This window comes from Pristiophorus japonicus, chromosome 15 (assembly GCF_044704955.1).
Source record: "Pristiophorus japonicus isolate sPriJap1 chromosome 15, sPriJap1.hap1, whole genome shotgun sequence".
In the NCBI taxonomy this organism is placed as follows: Eukaryota; Metazoa; Chordata; class Chondrichthyes; family Pristiophoridae; genus Pristiophorus; species Pristiophorus japonicus.
Genome location: NC_091991.1, coordinates 33,568,805 through 33,587,298, shown reverse-complemented (window position 1 = coordinate 33,587,298; position 18,494 = coordinate 33,568,805). Strand labels below are relative to the sequence as shown.

The window sequence follows — 18,494 nt, the reverse complement described above, 5'->3', positions numbered from 1 at the left end:
CTCCAAGAATCACTCGTCACTCTGGGTCGGTTCCATACACCAAAACGGTTTATTACGCCGGTGGGGAGATGAAGCCATTGGTTCATCCAGGCACCTCTCTCCGCTGAACAAAGGATTTCATGGATTTTTATTTGTTTTACAACAGTTTACTACAGTTACATCAGCCCATTTCAGCCGGACACTATCCAATCATTTTGATTATAGATTACATATAGATTCAATTAGACCAATAGAATTGGTCTCTAAACATTAGATGGCTGTGTGATCGCCTCATGTGTTGCTAAGGGTTACTCATGGTCTTGTGACATTGTCCAGGCCTCCCCTTATCTTACTGTCCTTGGGTGCTGTCTTTGGGTAGTTTCCTTATCTTAATCCTGTTACAGGAGTACTATTGTTCTATCATTCTACCGGGACATCTTGTCTGGGGCCTGGAAACCTGTTGATTAGAGTCATCTGCTGAGCTCGTCTTTTCTGTGTATTCCTGTGTGAGAAATGGCAATTATCAGTAACGAGGAATGCGGTCCCTTTCTGCTAGCTGCATTCCCTTGGCTCTTTGCTGAATCACTGGCAGCCATCTTCATACGTCTCCTGCCACCATTTTATACACACATATTCTAACATTATGCCACAGGTGCCTTTGCTCTATGGAAACGTTCTCCAACAGGTGGAACTTTTGTAGGACCACTCTTACTGATATCCAGCTCCTGCCATCTGTCCTCAATGACAGTGACTAGTTTCTCCACTTGCTCGCTGCATTAAACCTACCTTCCAATATGGCCCACTGCCAATGCAGCTGAGGCACTGAGGACGCTCTCCCTTTAAATGGCCGACTGCCAAGGTTCCTGCCCCATTGCGCATGTGCGCACGCTTTAACATGCATTGCGCATGCTCACACGCACAAACGGTCATGCGTCCCCCTGCCGACACTCGAGGACACGCCGGGCCCAAGCCCCGCCCCCCCTGGCCGGCTGCACTGAACAAGCGCGGCCCAAGTTCCACCTCCCACAGGTTTCTCAGCGCCACGTCACGGACCCACAGGGATCCAGGAATGGCCAAATTATCCTAGTAAGTTTTCGATGCGTTTTTTCCCCACATGAAGTCGGCGCACCACATCTAACTACGCCGCTCTAAGCAGCTGGGGAAATTTGGGGCTTATACTTGTGGCTGCAACTAACTTTGTATTTGACTCTAATCACTTAGCTCGTAAATGCTGAGGGACTCGGGAAATATTCCAGTCCAATTTTAAATATCCCAAATTGCATGATCATGCCCACATATAAAATGATAAATGAGTAATCCATTTTTTAGATGAGATATTACCATAATTGTATTGCATTCAAATTAAGACATTTAAAATTGTTCCTGGTAACTTTACAACTCAAATCTGCTAAGTGTAGAGTGCACTGTAACCCATTTCCCTCCCACCCCGCCCCCGTCCCCTTATTTAAAAAGCAATTTGGTAGGTCAATAAAATCCACTTACAAGATCTATTTCCATTAAGTTCATGCTAAATTTCTGTTGTCATACAGATGAGTTTAAAGTCAATGCTGTTTGCAACAATTATAGTTTGTTTTCGTCTTGCATTATTCTCATCCCTTGTGCATTCTGGTTTCACTTTTATATTGGTGCTCAGGTCCGAGGATAGCGCTGAATTTTTTTTTTTGTGAAATTCGTAGCCAATCGTTCCAGTTCTTTGTCAAATCACAAACACCAGAGGTCACCTTGCACACATCAAGGATCACTCTGCGCCAATGCTCTTAGCCAAAAGGCCTAGAGCCACTGCACCGTTCCTGGAAGTACTGCAATACCAGGTTCGTGCCATGGAGGTGGATGGGTCAGGCCCCCCACACACCTCCGTGGAGGTGGATGGGTCAAGTCACCCCACCCACCTCCTATTTCCAAAAAAGCAAGCATATACCTTCCTGATCCAGGGAGAACCACCTTGGGGTTATGGTGGTTACTCCCCTGTCAGGTCAGTTACGCATGATCTTAGCCAAAAGGCCGAGAAGCGAGCGCTGAAATAGAGACCTGCAACCTCCCTCCCTTCTTGTTTCGACTCCCCTTGTTGTCCCTTTCTCATCAGTAAAGCTGCACCTCTTGCGGTTTTCTGGCTAGAGGTACACCAGTTAACTCTTCAGCATTAACTAGAGGATAGGGTGGAAATGTTCAAGTTCCATTGCCTCTGCTGTAAGGCTTGACTCCTGACTATTTTCATGTTTTTATGTTATGTTAACTGATATATCTTGTGTTTTGTTCAAATATTCAAATGCATACATCCATTTAAGGACTGCTTTATAGCTAATGTGCACTCCCAATATTTTGATTGCACAGAATTCCAGGATTACAACAGAAAACATTATAATGGCTCCCACTTCACACTCCCTGTGTGTCGACAAAGGAAATTGCAAGGAGAACCATTTGTATTATTTAATTACTTTATGTCCTCCGGATACCTGAAACCACTTCCCAGCCAATGAATCACTTTGGAATTGCATTTATTGTTGTTATGTACACAGAAGTGGCAGGCAACTTGCTCACAGCAAGGACCCACATACATCCCTAAAAATCGAAGAAAATGAATGAATGGACCATAACTAAATGTTCTCTTCCAGATGATTGGCTTCGGTTTAGCCCTGCGTATTCATATTGACTCCACTTCCCAATGATTCTGACTGACAGCTTCTTTATTCTCCTTTCTAGCTGTTCAAGGCTCGGGTATTATTCTCAAAACTGTGGAAGTCACTTTGCACAAAGAAGGCAATACCTTTGGATTTGTGATTAGAGGTAAGGATATCTATACACTTAATGGTGCTTTGCAATTTGCATGATTTCAGCTTTCAATTGATGTTTAAATCAGTGGCAGTTCACAATGTAAGCTAAATTTTCTTCCACATTTCTGTTAACTATTAAATGGACATGGCATTCTTGATGCGAAATCCATAGAATACGAAAGAAAGACTTGCATTTATATAGAGCCTTTCACGACCTCAGGTCGTCCGAAAGCACTTTACTGCCAAATTAAGTACTTTTAAACGAGGGCTCATGGGATTGGGGATAATATATTAGCATGGATTGAGGATTGGTTAATGGACAGAAACCAGAGAGTCGGAATAAACGGGTCATTTTCGGGTTGGTGGGCTGTAGTGGGGTCCCGCAAGGATCAGTGCTTGGCCCTCAGCTATTTACAATCTGTATCAATGATTTAGATGAGAAGACTGAGTATTACTATTTGCTGATGATACAAAGCTAGGTGGGAAAATAAGTTGTGAGGAGGATGCAAAGGGATATAGACAGATAGGCTAGAACATGGCAGATGGAATATAATGTGAAGAAATGTGAAGTTATCCGCTTTAGTAGGAAAATTAGACAAGCAGAATATTTTTAAATGGAGAGAAATTGGGCAGTGTTGATGTTCAGAGGGACCTGGGTGTCCTGTTACACGAATCACTGAAAATTAACATACAAGTATAGCAAGCAATTAGGAAAATAAATGGCATATTAGCCTTTATTACAAAAGGATTGGAGTATAAGAGCAAATAAGTCTTACTGCAACTATATAGGACCTTGGTGAAACCACACCTGGAGTACTGGGTACAGTTTTGATCTCCTTACCTAAGGGAGGATATACTTGCCTGAGAGGGAGTGCAACAAAGGTTCACCAGACTGATTCCTAGGATGGGATGGGAGGGGGAGGAATTGTCCTATGAGGAGACTAGGTCTATATTACCTAGAATTTAGAAGAATGAGAGGTGATCTCATTGAAACATATAAAATTATTAAGCGGCTTGATGGGGTAGATGCTGGGAGGCACCTTCCCCTGACTGGAGCATCTAGAACTAGGGGTCACAGTCTCAGAATAAGGGGTTGGCCATTTAGGACTGATGAGGAGAAATTTCTTCACTCAAAAGATTGCGAATCTTTGGCATTCTTTATCCAAGTAACCTGTGGGCACTCAGTCGATGATGTTTTCAATAGGTGTTTGGATATTAAGGGAATCAGGGATATGGGGATAGTGCGGGAAAGTGGAGTTGGATCAACCATGAATAAATGGTGGAGCAGGCACACAGGGCCGAATGGCCTACTCCTGCTCCTATTTCGTATGTGCTTCTATGAAGTGTAGTCATTGTTGTAATGTAGGAAATGCGGTAGCCAATTTGCACACAGCAAGCTCCCACAATCAGCAATGTGATGATGACATCCGAAAGACAGCATCTCTGGTTGCAGCATTTCCTCAGTACCGCACTGGGGTGTCTGCATAGATTTTTGTGCTCAAGTCTCTGGAGTGGGACTTGAAGCCACAGCCTTCTGACTCAGGCGCAATGCTACCCGCTGAGCCATGGCTGAAACGAAGATAACGGCCCTTAACTTCCGGTCGAGCTCTTCTCGCGGGCAAACGAAAGAAAAAGAGAAAAAAGATGCGCACTCACCTGTTGTTGCTGCGCCCGTTGGAACTTCCGAGCCTGAGGCCTCTCGTGACTGCGTGTCGCAGCGCGTGCACGTGGGGACGTGCGCAGGCCGGGAGCTGGAGACAGCAGCCAATCAGGTGTAGTATAGATTCTCATTCATAGAAATAGGAGTTCTGTAAGTCCGGAACTCCTATTACTTTGAATAAGAAATTCTCCACAAACACCCAAAACACAATAAAAAAATAGAAAATAAACTACATATTTAACATTAATTTAAATTAAAGTTGTTATAAAAAAAATATTTTCCCGACTTTTTAAAAAGTTTTTTTTAATTAAGCCTTAAAATAAACTTACTGTAGTGGGGAAGGTTTTTAACAACAATATGTGTTTTTATAACTATTTTAAAATGTTTTTGTGTATTTCTAAACTCTTACGCCTGTAAAAGTAGGTTATACACGTGCCTTTTCAGGCGGAAGATTTTAAAGGACATTTGCAGGGCAAGATATTCGTAAATATCGGAAATCTTGCCCTGCAAGTGTCCTCGCTCCTGAGATACGGAGGATCTGTCAAGCCAGAAACTTGACAGATCGGAAAAGCTGGTTTTCAGCGCATGCGCATTGCTTTTCCGATGCCTTCCCAGGTCCGTAGAAACTTCGTACGGACCGGGGACATCGGAATTTCAGGGCCAATAGCTCTCGAATTCTTGGACTTAAAAAGAAATTGAATTCATTTCTCTCTCTCCTCCCCTGTGATCCTCACGGTAAAGGAAGTATATTGTGTCTAACATGAGATTGTCGTCTAATTTATTACTGAGGAATAGGTTTCTACGATTCTACTTGGCTACTTTTTTGCTATCAGAAGTTGCTGATACACCAGATGTCGTTCTGTGTTTGGCATGACTTCTGATTTCTTCTAATGTTTAATCCCTACTCAGTGCAGAATGAAGCTGTTGCCATGACAACATGTTAAAGAACGTCAGTATTTTGAGTTGTGGCGCCAAGAAAAGCAGATGGGACTGACATCGTTAATTTGATTTTATAAAAATAACATAGTATGATGGGGTTAGGTCAAAAGTCACGTATTTCTAGAAAATAACAGCATTCATGTTAGCTATAACTGCAATTGGTACTAGCAGACCTAAAATATCATTATAATCTAGGTTTTCTCATCTCAAATGAGTCTTGTACAAGGTGGCATAACTACTTGTATATCCATTTGGTCCATCTTTAGTACAGTAAAATTGTACGAAGTACAGGTGAAAAATGCTCTGTTGATTATTCCTGTAAGACATTGGCAATATCTGCACAATCCAGCAGCAGTTATTGGATAGAGGTCAGCAATGAGAACCCATGCTGTCTATTCCCCTCAAGCCTGGAACACTGAGGCCAGTTATAGTGCCCTTTTTGTAGCTTTAAACCACAGACTTACACACAGAGATTGCTGCCATTGGTAGTTTAGAAAAGTTTACAGAGGGTGAAGCCTTTACTCGGGTTTCGCTGGCCAGGTATCATTTCTGCACACACCGCTGCACCATTATCACCATGAGATCCATTATCACAATACGATAAGGAAACGAACTGGGACCATGGTCAGTAGGACTTAGTCTACACCGTACAGTACATTTACTAATGAGCCTTGCTGGGACCTCTCAAATTGTTTTGTAACCAGAATTATGCCTACAGTGAATAGTTAAAGTTCTACTCCGACTGAAGTCAACAACAAAGCGGTTGAGTGCCAGTGCTGTATTTGAATTATATTTGAAGAGTTGCGTGTGCTATTATCTCCAGCTGATAACCAGGGGACAATTTCAGCATAGTTTTACTTAGTGGAGAGCAGAACTAAAGTTTTGTTGTCTGAGGAACCTGGCAAAATCTGTCTGGTCTGTCTAAACATACTACAACCGGACTTCTCCCTTCAGTACCTTTAACAAGCATATTAGTGGCCTGATTCTACTGAGCCACTGTCAAATCTGTGCCATGCTAATTCGTCTTTGAGCCGGCGAGTTGACACATTGGTTTCTGCTGGTCCAAGTGTTGTTTAAGTTGTTTAGACAGTGAGAAAATCCTAACAAGATTGGAAATGTTTGCCCCTCAAGTTTCTCTTCTGAAAGAACTGACTGCTTTCTGAGGTACAGTTCCACAGCTACCAGTAATGTGCTCAAGTGGGCATTCTTCATCTGTGAGGTTATTCAGAGTTTAATTAGGAGGCGGAAAATAGAGTATGAGAGGAAGCTTGCTGGGAACATAAAGACTGACTGCAACAGATTCTATAGATATGTGAAGAGAAAAAGATTAGTGAAGACAAACGTAGATCCCTTGCAATCAGAATCAGGTGAATTTATGATGGGGAACAAAGAAATGGCAAACCAATTGAACAAATACTTTGGTTCGGTCTTCATGATGGAAGACACAAATAACCTTCCAGAAATACTAGGGGAACGAGGGTCTAGCGAGAAGGAGGAACTGAAGGAAATCCTTATTAGTCAGGAAATTGTGTTATAGAAATTGATGGGATTGAAGGCCGATAATTCCCCAGGGCCTGATAGTCTGCATCCCAGAGTATTTAAGGAAGTGGCCCTAGAAATAGTGGATGCATTGTCCAACAGTCTATCGACTCTGGATCAGTTCCTTGGGACTGAAGGATAGCTAATGTAACACCACTTTTTTAAAAAAGAGGGAGAGATAAAACGGGCAATTATAGACCAGTTAGCCTGACATCAGTAGTGGCGAAAATGTTGGAATCAATTATTAAAGATGAAATAGCAGTGCATTTGGAAAGCAGTGACAGGATTGGTCCAATCAGCATGGATTTATGAAAGGGAAATCATGCTTGACAAATCTTCTAGAATTTTTTGAGGATGTAACTACTAGAGTGGACAAGGGAGAACCAGTGGATGTGGTGTATTTGGACTTTCAAAAGGCTTTTGACAAGGTCCCCCACAAGAGATCAGTGTGCAAAATGAAAGCACATGGTATTGGGGGTAATGTATTGAAGTGGATAGAGAACTGGTTGGCAGACAGGAAGCAAAGAGTAGGAATAAACGGGTCCTTCTCAGAATGGCAGGCAGTGACTAGTGGGGTGCCACAGGGCTCAGTGCTGGGACCCCAGCTATTTACAATATTCATCAATGATTTAGATGAAGGAATTGAGTGTAATATCTCCAAGTTTGCAGATGACACTAATCTGGGTGGCAGTGTGAGCTGTGAGGAGGATGCTAAGAGGCTACAGAGTGACTTGGACAGGTTAGGTGAGTGGGCAAATGCATGGCAGATGCAGTATAATGTGGATAAATGTGAGGTTATCCACTTTGGTGGCAAAAGCATGAAGGCAGAATATTATCTGAATGGCGGCAGATTAGGAAAAGGGGAGGTGCAATGAGACCTGGGTGTCTTGGTACATCAGTCATTGAAAGTTGGCATACAGGTACAGCAGGCGGTGAAGAAGGCAAATGGCATGTTGGCCTTCATAGCTAGGGGATTTGAGTATAGGAGCAGGGAGGTCTTACTGCAGTTTTACAGGGCCTTTGTGAGGCCTCACCTGGAATATTGTGTTCAGTTTTTATCTCCTAATCTGAGGAAGGACGTTCTTGCTATTGAGGGAGTGCAGTGAAGGTTCACCAGACTGATTCCTGGGATGGCAGGACTGACATATGAGGAGAGACTGGATCAACTGGGCCTGTATTCACTGGAGTTTAGAAGAATGAGAGGGGTTCTCATAGAAACATATAAAATTCTGACGGGACTGGACAGGTTAGATTCAGGAAGAATGTTTCCGATGTTGGAGAAATCCAGAACCAGGGGTCACAGTGTAAGGATAAGGGATAAGCCATTTAGGACCGAGATGAGGAGAAACTTCTTCACTCAGAGAGTTGTTAACCTGTGGAATTCTCTACCGCAGAGAGTTGTTAATGCCAGTTTGTTAGATATATTCAAGAGGGAGTTAGATATGGCTCTTACGGCTAAAGGGATCAAAGGGTATAGAGAGAAAGCAGGAAACGGTTACTGAGATGAATGATCAGCCATAATCTTATTGAATGGTGGTGCAGGCTCGAAGGGCCAAATGGCCTACTTCTGCACCTATTTTCTATGTTTCTATTTTGGGAGGCTCACAGGCTAACCTGATTTTGGTCTCATCCAACTTGCACACATGCACTTTCCAGCAGGTGTCATGGATAGCAATCTGGACTGGGGGTGCAGCAGTTTCCTGAAGTGCTGAGGGCAAGTGTTATCTCCATTGCCATCACCTTGCCTAAGATTAGTTAACTCCATACAGACTGGGTATTGACCTTGGGACCTTCTAGATCAGTGGCTTAGTTCCACACTGGGCAGTACATTAATTAGTTGAACCATTTGGAGAGCCGAAGAAAGGCTATTGTTTAATATTTTGTGTATTTCTTTTTCTCAGGAGGAACTCATGAAGACAGAAATAGATCTCGCCCCATTGTAATAACATATGTCAGAGCTGGGGGACCAGCTGACAGGTACAGTTATATAAGGGATCGCAGTTACCATACCTTCAGATCAGGTACAGTCATTACATAGCTCATAAGCCAACTGGGCCACATTTGCAGCCTTTGATCAAGTCCCACGTTTCTTATCCCAACTGCTATTTTGCTGCTGCCAATCATGGTCCCACTGGTACAGCCACTGCAAAATCTGCCTCTGATCCCCCTCCTCCTCCTGCTGCTGTTCCTATTTGCAATGCTGCTGCATTTCCCAAAGTGACTGCCACCTCTTTGAGGAGTGCAGGATGCAACACAAAGAAGGCTTTTTGTTAGCCCATTAGTCAGCCCATGACATTATTCATTGTACTCTGTGGCCATTAAAATTAAGGTGCCATGCTATTGAACATTTACATGAGCTGATTAGCTAATTAAAATGCCTGTAATGTTTTCATCAAGTTTATTGAATCAAATGCTTGCAGACAGCAGTATACAAATGAGAGAAGCTGGGTATATTATTTTTGTTTCAAACACATGGACTGAAGAACCAAGAAAGAGAAAAAATAAGTAGGAATATTGGAAAGTATCTTTTATGTAATTATTTTGACAGAGAGGATTGTAAAGTAGCTATTTTGTCTGCAGTACTCCCTCTGTACTGCACACCTTCTCTGCGCAAGAGGATGGCTGGAAGCCTAACTTCATAGACCAGTATGATATCTTTGAGCTCTGAACAATAGCCACTTTTGCATTTTCCAAGGTTTTTAAAAATTCATTCATGGGATGTGGGCGTCGCTGGCAAGGCCGGCATTTATTGGCCATCCCTAATTGTCCTTGTGAAGGTGATGAGCCTCCTTCTTGAACTGCTGCAGTCCTTGTGGTGAAGGTGCTCCCACAGTGACTTTGTCGTAGCGGTTTGATACAACTGAGAGGCTTGCTAGGCCATTTCAGAGGGCAGTTAAGAGTCAACCACATTACTGTGGGACTGGAGTCACATGTAGGCAGACCAGATAAGGATGGCAGATTTCCTTCTCAAAATGCTATTAGTGACCCAGATGTTTTTTTACAACAATCCAGTCATTTTGTGTCACCATTACTGACGCTAGCTTTTATATTCCAGATTTATTTAATTAACTGAATTTAAATCCCCCAAATGCTAACTAGAAGCTGTCTTCATGATTTGATTTTGAATTTTTGTTGGTGTCTCCTATCTAGCTACCTATATCTATATTAATATATAAAAAATAAACACATGGATTTGCTTTATGGAATGTCTGTGCGAATGCTCCTCAAGCAAGTTACTGCTTCGGATTGTGTCTCTTGACCAAAAGTTAGTGAATACAATTTACTTACTGATTTTGGACCTGCATGACACTAATCTGCAGTACACATCCAGTGAGTTATTGATTCCTGTCTGGTGCCAGTTTCCACTGCTGTTCTTAGTCTTTAATGTATGGGATTGTTTGAAGATGATTTTTTCAAAGGTGCAAAATTGAAAATGCCAATTAAGCGATCTGTGTAGGTCGAAACCAATAGGTTGATGTGAACTCACAAGTAAGCATAATATCTATTTATGATATAGAATGGATCCTTGAAAGTGATTAGAAAAGAATGATCTCATTGAAGGCTTCAGGTGATACCATAAACTGTAAGAGGGAAACTTGATTTTAGACATGTCGTTTGCCTTTTTCCCCCACCCCTAAATGAGATTACATTTCTGAACTTCCTTCCAGTGTATGCACTTTAAAAAATAAATGTGAATATATTATGAAGATTCAAACTGATTTTATTCTTCTGGCTACTGATGACCAATATACTTAGTGCCATTGATAACGATGTCATCCACATTGAAAGAATAATGATCTAACATTATCACATTTATCGAGTGATAGTCAAAAGCTAATTAATGAGAAATGATCTTGTAGATGTATCATAAAACAACCTACTTTTTGCATCAGCATGCTATGGCCTTGATGCCAATGGCCGACCAAACCAAAGCAATTTAGTTACATGGAAGCTTCAATCTATTTATGAATATCATTCTGAATTCAGAATACTAACCAAATATATTGTACTGTTCAGACACTGCTATTAGTTGTTGTAACTAAAAGTTTTGACTTTTGATGCCATCAAAATTGTTAATTTTTATTTTGTCCTCTAGAGAAGGCACAATAAAGGTTGGCGACAGGCTGCTAAGTGTTGATGGAATTCGGCTACTTGGAACAACACATACAGAAGCTATGAGCATTCTCAAACAGTGTGGGCAGGAGGCAACATTAATAATCGAATACGATGTGTCTGTAATGGGTATGTTGAGTTTCTGAACAAGTCCTTGAGCTCTAACAAGTCCTTTTAACCACATTGCCTTTTCTTTTCACAGAGTAATTTTATATTAGCTGTAGCCAACTGTTCCAATAGGAACCTAGCAAGTGTAACAGTATGCAGGTTCATTCTGAGGTCAACTATTTTTGGTTGCCTCTTGTATGAGCATGCACGTAAATCAATCTGTTCTCTTTAGCAGTCAAGTTTTATTCAAATCAGTGGCCTGGATGAGAATGTAATGCTTCTAAAATTAATGGTAATTTCCAAAAGCATATGCATTCTGTGACAAAATCTTTCTTTACTCTACAATTTCACAGGCAAGTCACCAAAGTAATTTTGAACTGATTTGGTTATTCCTTAAATGCAAATATAATTGCATCTTTCTACATAAATAATTCATATGTGAGTACTTCATATATTCCAAAAAGTTCACCTTCACATTTACAAAGTAAAATTGGCCAGTTTTTATTGTCTGCAATCCCTGTAATAGATTTAGGTTTATTTGCTCCTTTTTTTCACTCAGTTATTTTTTTCATTCTATTCCCTCTCTTCCACACATTTAGATTAAGATGGTTATTTTACTGTGTCTTTTCTTGAAGATTTCTCATGAATCTTTATCTGTGCACTATAGTCTGTTTCTCTGCCTTAAAACTGTCACTGGAAATGTGGCCTATAATAAGTATATTCATGGTTAATTGCTGCTGGGTAACAAGAGCGTCTCCATGTGTAACTTTGTTTTTTTGTAGATTCGGTAGCAAATGCTTCTGGCCCACTGATGGTGGAGGTGGCCAAGACCCCTGGTTCCAGCTTGGGCATTGCTTTAACTACGTCACTGTACTGTAACAAGCAAGTCATAGTCATAGACAAAATCAAGGCTGCCAGCATTGCAGATAGGTACGTACATGTGCTTGATTGGCACTGCTATTGATCACTTAATTATTTGACACCAATCCAAAATAACACGTATAATGATGTAATGTAATATATACAGATTTTAATTATAAATGCAAACACTTGCTGTAGTTAACGTATATCTTTCAATCCTGTCAATCTGAAATTAGGCTTGAAGGGTCTCTGCATTATTTCATCTTTATGATACAAAGAAACACTTGACTGATGAAACAACATTCTCTTTTTTTTGGTTGGGAAAGGCTAGTCATATTACTGATTTGTATAAAAATGTGTGTGTATGTCACTTACCAAAAGTGTGGGCTATATGCAAGACGCTTAGGGCTGGATTTTCGGTTGGAGGGTTTTTTGGGTGATAATGGCGGAGGGGACAGTAAATTTTGCGCCGGGCAATGGTTTCCGTCTGCAGCCACAAAATTCAGCAGCTGGGCCCCGAGTGTGGAGCGGAGCGCTCAGGGAGGCGTTCCACGCCTGTCTTGGGGTGCTAGGCCGGGTGAGCAACTGAAATTCTGTTGCTAAAGGGCCAGCTTCGGAGTGCCCTAAGAGAGGCTTACCTACAACAACAAAAAATCGGGACACAAAACACTGAAAACCTTCCGGATATATTACTGACCCCGAATAAAGATAAAAGGCAAAAAGGAAACAAAAAAAACAATCACACTTACCACATGAGTCCCTTCCCTCAGCGCCGCCAGAATAGCTCGGACCGCCCGCTTTCCCAGGCGGTCCCACTACGAGTGCCACTCCAACCAAATTTCACAACGCTGTCACAACCGGAGGCGTTGCACACCAGCACGACACTCCTGGGCAGTAGTGTTCAGTGCCTCTGCAAAACCGGCACTTGAAGCTGGACGCCCAGCAGTAACCATTTCCAGAGCCATTACTGCCTCTCCGGGGCACTAACATAGGCAGAATCAGAACAAAAATCCAGCCCTTAGTATGTTACTCCTAGTCAATGCATATGGGGGGTTATGACCGAGCATAGTCTTTAAAATGAAGTGATGTGAAAGGACAGTGGACAAGATTTGTAATATAATGTACAGATACATATACAAGGTAAACTATATACATTGTCAGTCCCCATTTTAAAGTCATTCGTTCTGTCTTTATTTTTATGTAATACCTTATATTATTTATATTCAAATAATAAAACTTGCAGCAATTTGGGAAACCAAGAAGTAAAGTTGGTTGGAAGATAGGAGCTATCTGCAGTACGGGCTGGGGAGCTGGGAGCTGCAAAACTAAGATATTACACTGCTATCACTGGTAGAAGGTTGCAATTAGAGCATGCTGAGCTTACAGAGGCAGTTTCCATTGTCTATGTGGTCTTTAGGAATTTATAATGGAAAAGGTTGACACAAAAAAAAGGTTTTGTCCAGTGCAGCCGTGGTTGGTGGCGGGTCCCAGCCTCGCTGTGTAAAATAATTTTACGTTAATTGTGCTTGTTAAGCCCACCCAGCATGGTTCCCAGCCAAATGAAAGAAGCGGGTCTGATGACGTCATTTGATGACGCATCATCAGGCTGGTTTCCTTAAAGGGACCATGCGCAAATTTAATTTTGACAGTTGTGCTGTCGGTGCTCTACAGCATTGAGGTGCTGCAAACACTGACAGACACTGCACAGAGGGGCACGGCTGCACCCAGGCTCCCTCCAGATGCTTATGGAGGGAGTCACAGCATGCAGGGTGATTCTCTTCCTTTCCAATGGCTGGAAGAGCGCTCCCCAGGAGATCAGCGCAGCCTGGTTGCACATTGCACAGGGGGACACAAGCAGGGATGTCGTCAGGAGGACCTGGCTGCAGTGGTGCAAACCTTTCAATGATCTCAGTAAATCACGAAACATTACTGCAAAGCCACACTCAATCTCATCCTGCTGTGCCACTTATCACATCTCCATCACTCTGCCTTCCCCACCCTCCTCCTGCACATCCTTACTCACACCGACTGACCTTGCACCTCCACCCATCCCCCTCTATCTGCAGTATCACTTCCTCATCTCACTAGCCACCCCTCACATTCAACCCTCATCCTTGTCCAATCATATAAACAACACACAAGCATAGACACTGTGGGCAATCTGGGAAAATGGCACAGTGAGCTCAAAATACTGTTTAAAGGGCTGTTAACAAGGTCAAAATGATCTAAATTGCGCCTCTCACTGCTGTGTGTCGGGTCTGTTCAACCCTGACAGGTCCGACATCTGGAAAAGTAGCGTAGCGGCGGGTTGATAGGGGGTTCCTGATTTGAAGAAAAAAATTCCCAGCTGACCCGCCACCAAATGCGCCCGCTGATCCCCCGAAAAATTCCCCCAAAATGTGTGTAGATGTAAGGTTTTTAATAAATTGTAGCTGTATCCTTAATTTACATACAAGTACTCTGTCTAAACAGTGTGAAGCAGGTTTCAATCAAAATAGGCCCCTAAACCTCCTCCTCTCAACCTCTTCTCTTCCTTAAAACCCACCTCATCGATCAAACTTTGGTCACCGCTTCTAATATCTCCTTCTTTGTCTCGGGATTCATTTGTTTTATTTTCGCCCTGTGGAATGTTTAATATGCGAAGCACCTTGCAAGGTTTCCTCGACCTTAAAAGTGCTATAGAAATGCAAGCTGTTGCTGCTGAATTAATCTACCGCTTGCTGCATTTTTAGAAAACTTGCTGAGTCATAACTTAAAACTGTTGTCTATCTAAGTATTAATATGTCATTAATAAATTTCCAGGTTATGAATTGTAGTCATTCTTGTTTGTTGGAGCAATGAAAACATCTTGATCGGGATGTAGTTTGATGCATTCAGGTGGTGCAACCCTTCTTGTGAGCTCACGTAGGGTTCACTGGTCATATACACGAAAGACAGATGTGACCATGTTTAGTACAACTGCACTCAAAGTCTGTTGTTCCACAATGCAGAATGCTTAAATGTTTGAGTGCCACATTAGGTTTATATTTTCTTTTTCCTGTGTGTGTAAGTCTTCCATCCTCCTGATTTTCAGTGTCTTTCACATTTGGGTCCTTTGCCATCGCACTAGATCCACATTATCTAAAAAATTGCCAAAAGGTTATTTCAGAATAATTTATAAATTAACATAATAAAGAAAGCAAGTTCAGCCCCTCTGAGGATGATTTAGTCATATCTCCAATAATTTGTTGTGCACTGAAGGAAATCATTTTGCTTTATTACAAGAAGAATATTTTTACGCTATACTGTCTGAACTGTGAATATATTTCGATCTGCTTTGCAGCATTATGCAAAATATGCTCAGTGTAGGAATGTCTCTACCTTTGTATGGATTATTGTGTACTTGGAAATGTTGTGTTGTTAGTTTCCCCACTTTGTGCTAATATGAGTAGCATAGAGGTTTAGTCCACTGTTCTAAATGATTTGTTGCGAGCCAGAATCCCGAGCAGTGCCTTAAGGGACACAGTAATGTCCCAACGGGCTGCATTCCATAGTGATGCAGCTGTGATTCTCCACAGTGTGCTCCCAGTCTCAATCATAATAGAATTCTGAATTCAAAGCGTCTTATTTTACTGTTGTGCTTTATGCATCACAGATAGTAATCAACTGATAAGCAAAATCCTTATGCAATTTTGACTTGAAGCAATGTAAAGTAAATTAAATTTTCATTTGAGAATATGGAGCTTCTTTTATGACTGCAGAACTAATGCAGCATGCTGACTGCTTTTTCTTGCTATATTTGAGGCTAACATTGTCCTCTTAAGTTATCGCTGTGATCTAAAATGTTTGTTTATGTACAGATGTGGGGCTTTGCATGTTGGAGATCACATACTTTCGATTGATGGCACCAGCATGGAGTATTGCACATTAGCTGAGGCAACTCAGCTCTTAGCCAGTACCTCTGAACATGTCAAACTGGAGCTGCTTCCTTACCACCAAACACGACTTGCTTTGAAGGGACCAGAACACGGTAAGTGCCCAGATGTTTATTTGTCCAGACTCTTTACCTGAAAAGAATGGGAGTAGAAGTTGAATGCTAAAGAACAAGCAATAATGAGTGCCAGTTAAAGTACAAGGTTGAGCTAGCATGTTCCTCATGATCTGGCTTGAGATGATTATCTGAAAACTACATTTTCTGGTTTCTGTAAATTAATGCCCGTTTATGCGCCATTTAGTTTACAGCTTTGCCACAGATCACAGCTCTGACTTCAGTGGCAGTGCTGAAAGCTAAATGAGAATCACTGCTGCCTCCAGAAGCAGTGCTGCCCATTTAAAGGGGTGAACTTCACCAGCACGTCAGGAAACAGTGCCACCATGGTAGTAGTTTAAACGCTGCTGCAGGAAGGATCACCATTTTAATTGGTGGAGTGGCTCAACCCACCTGCACAGGTCAATGGTCAACAACAACAACAACTTATATTTATATAGCACCTTTAACGTCGTGAAACTTCCCAAGGCGCTTCACAGGAGTATTATGCACTAGAAATTTGACAACGAGCTGCATAAGTAGAAATTAGCGCAGGTGACCAAAAGCTTGGTCAAAGAGGTTTGTTTTAAGAAGCATCCTGAAGGAGGAAAGAGAGGTAGAGAGGTTTAGGCAGAGAGTTCGAGAGCTTGGGGCCCAGGCAACAGAATGCCCGGCCATCAATGGTTGAGCATTATAATCAGGGATGCTCAGGAGGGCAGAATTAGAGGAGCGCAGACATCTCGGGGGTGGGGTGGTTGTCGGGCTGGAGGAGATTATAGAGATAGGGAGGGGCGAGGGAGGCCATGGAGGGATTTGAAAATAAGGATGAGAATTTTGAAATCGAGTCATTGCTTAACCGGAAGCCAATATAGGTCAGCGAGATCAGGGGTGATGGGTGAGTGGGTCTTGGTGAGAGTTAGGACATGGGCAGCCGAGTTTTGGATCACCTCTAGTTACGTAGGCATTTTGTCAAACCTTCTCAAGTCATTGCGAAAGGTTTGCAGCCAAAAATGAAGTCCCAAAGTGCAACAAAGTAGGATGAAAGTAACTATATCTAAACGATGGGCACATCTCCCCCTCTGCCTCACTGCAAACCACAAAAGTGCAAAGTGTGATCTTGAGTAGTTGTTGGTCGCATACCCATTGTTACCCAGTAACTGTGCAGCTGTTGCACAGGTCAAAAATGTCCCATTCAGTGCCATGCAATAAATTACAATAGTTAAGGTAAAATATTATATCATATATATTTTAAGTAATTTCTAAATTTTATGTATATTTATATTCCTCCTTTTTTAATTTCATTTTTATTAGGTTTGTTTTCGGATGCTGAATACTGTTGTTTTAGCTCATTAATAACTTTTAAAATAGGGAACATCATTTTTGCTTTACTGATGCTGGCCAGCTGCATCTTCCAAGTCTATACATACTTTCCTCCGTTAACAGGGAATGTCCAGCAGCTTGATATGAAAGTAGCAGTTCACGGCTATAAAACAACAGGGTGTGTGCAAGATTGCACATGCAAAGTTGTTCTTTATTGCTTCTGGTGCTCTAGAATTCAGTCTGCAATGTCAGAAGGGGCAGATTCCACAACACTGGGAGCCCATTTCAGACCTGCCTCTAGTGGAAACAGTTCTGTTATACAAGTGTAATGTTAGCCCAGGCACGGCACTGAGCTGATGCAAAGTACCAACCTAACAGAAGAGGAGAATAAATAGGAGCTCACATCAACTAATGTTTCGCACCTCGCTAAAGAATTAGGTTCCTCTTAACAAAAAGAAAAAAAATGTTCTCAATGACAGTTTGAAACCTGATTTCATCAGCAAGTGGTTAATTCCAGACAGAAACAGGAATTCTCTTTCTGTTAAAAGAGAAATTTCACCCCAAGCAGAACGGTGCATTTTAAAAATTGCATGAAAAATCTACACAACATATTAAGATGATCTACCTTTTCAACAGATAATTTTCAATAAATCATATTTTTGATATGTACGAATAATTACAAGTAACTTTTGTGTAGCCTACACATAAGTACATAAGAAATAGGAGCAGGAGTAGGCCATTTGGCCCCTCGAGCCTGCTCCACCATTCAATAAGATCATGGCTGATCTGATCCTGGCCTCAACTCCACTTCCCTGCCTGCTCCCCATAACCCTTGACTCCCTTATCTTTCAAAAATCTGTCTATCTCCACCTTAAATACATTCAGTGACCCAATCTCCACAGCTCTCTGAGGTAGAGAATTCCAAAGATTCATGACCCTCTGAGAGAAGAAATTCCTCCTCCTTTCCATTTTAAATGGGCGCCCCCTTATTCTGAAACTATGTCCCCCTAATTCTAGATTCCCTCATGAGGGGAAATATCCTCTCTGCATCTACCTTGTCCAGCCCCCTCAGAATCTTATACGTGTCAATAATCTTATACGTCTCATTCTTCTAAACTCCAATGAGTATAGAATGTGGATACACGATGAGGTGTTTGACTATACCAGAGTTTTTCGG

At 41.8% G+C, this 18,494-nt stretch overlaps 1 protein-coding gene and 1 pseudogene across 1 annotated transcript in view; one reads left to right on the top strand and one right to left on the bottom strand.

Moving 5' to 3' along the window:
* The window catches only part of grip1 (glutamate receptor interacting protein 1), a 528,142-nt gene that overhangs the window by 415,611 nt on the left and 94,037 nt on the right, over positions 1 to 18,494 (top strand). Inside the window, exons 5-9 of the mRNA XM_070900296.1 lie at positions 2,701 to 2,784; positions 8,811 to 8,886; positions 11,006 to 11,151; positions 11,913 to 12,060; positions 15,831 to 16,000. Coding sequence (XP_070756397.1) covers positions 2,701 to 2,784; positions 8,811 to 8,886; positions 11,006 to 11,151; positions 11,913 to 12,060; positions 15,831 to 16,000 — 624 coding nt within the window. The remainder of the gene's footprint in view (positions 1 to 2,700; positions 2,785 to 8,810; positions 8,887 to 11,005; positions 11,152 to 11,912; positions 12,061 to 15,830; positions 16,001 to 18,494) is intronic.
* Positions 1,775 to 2,013, bottom strand: LOC139226027 (U2 spliceosomal RNA; annotated as a pseudogene).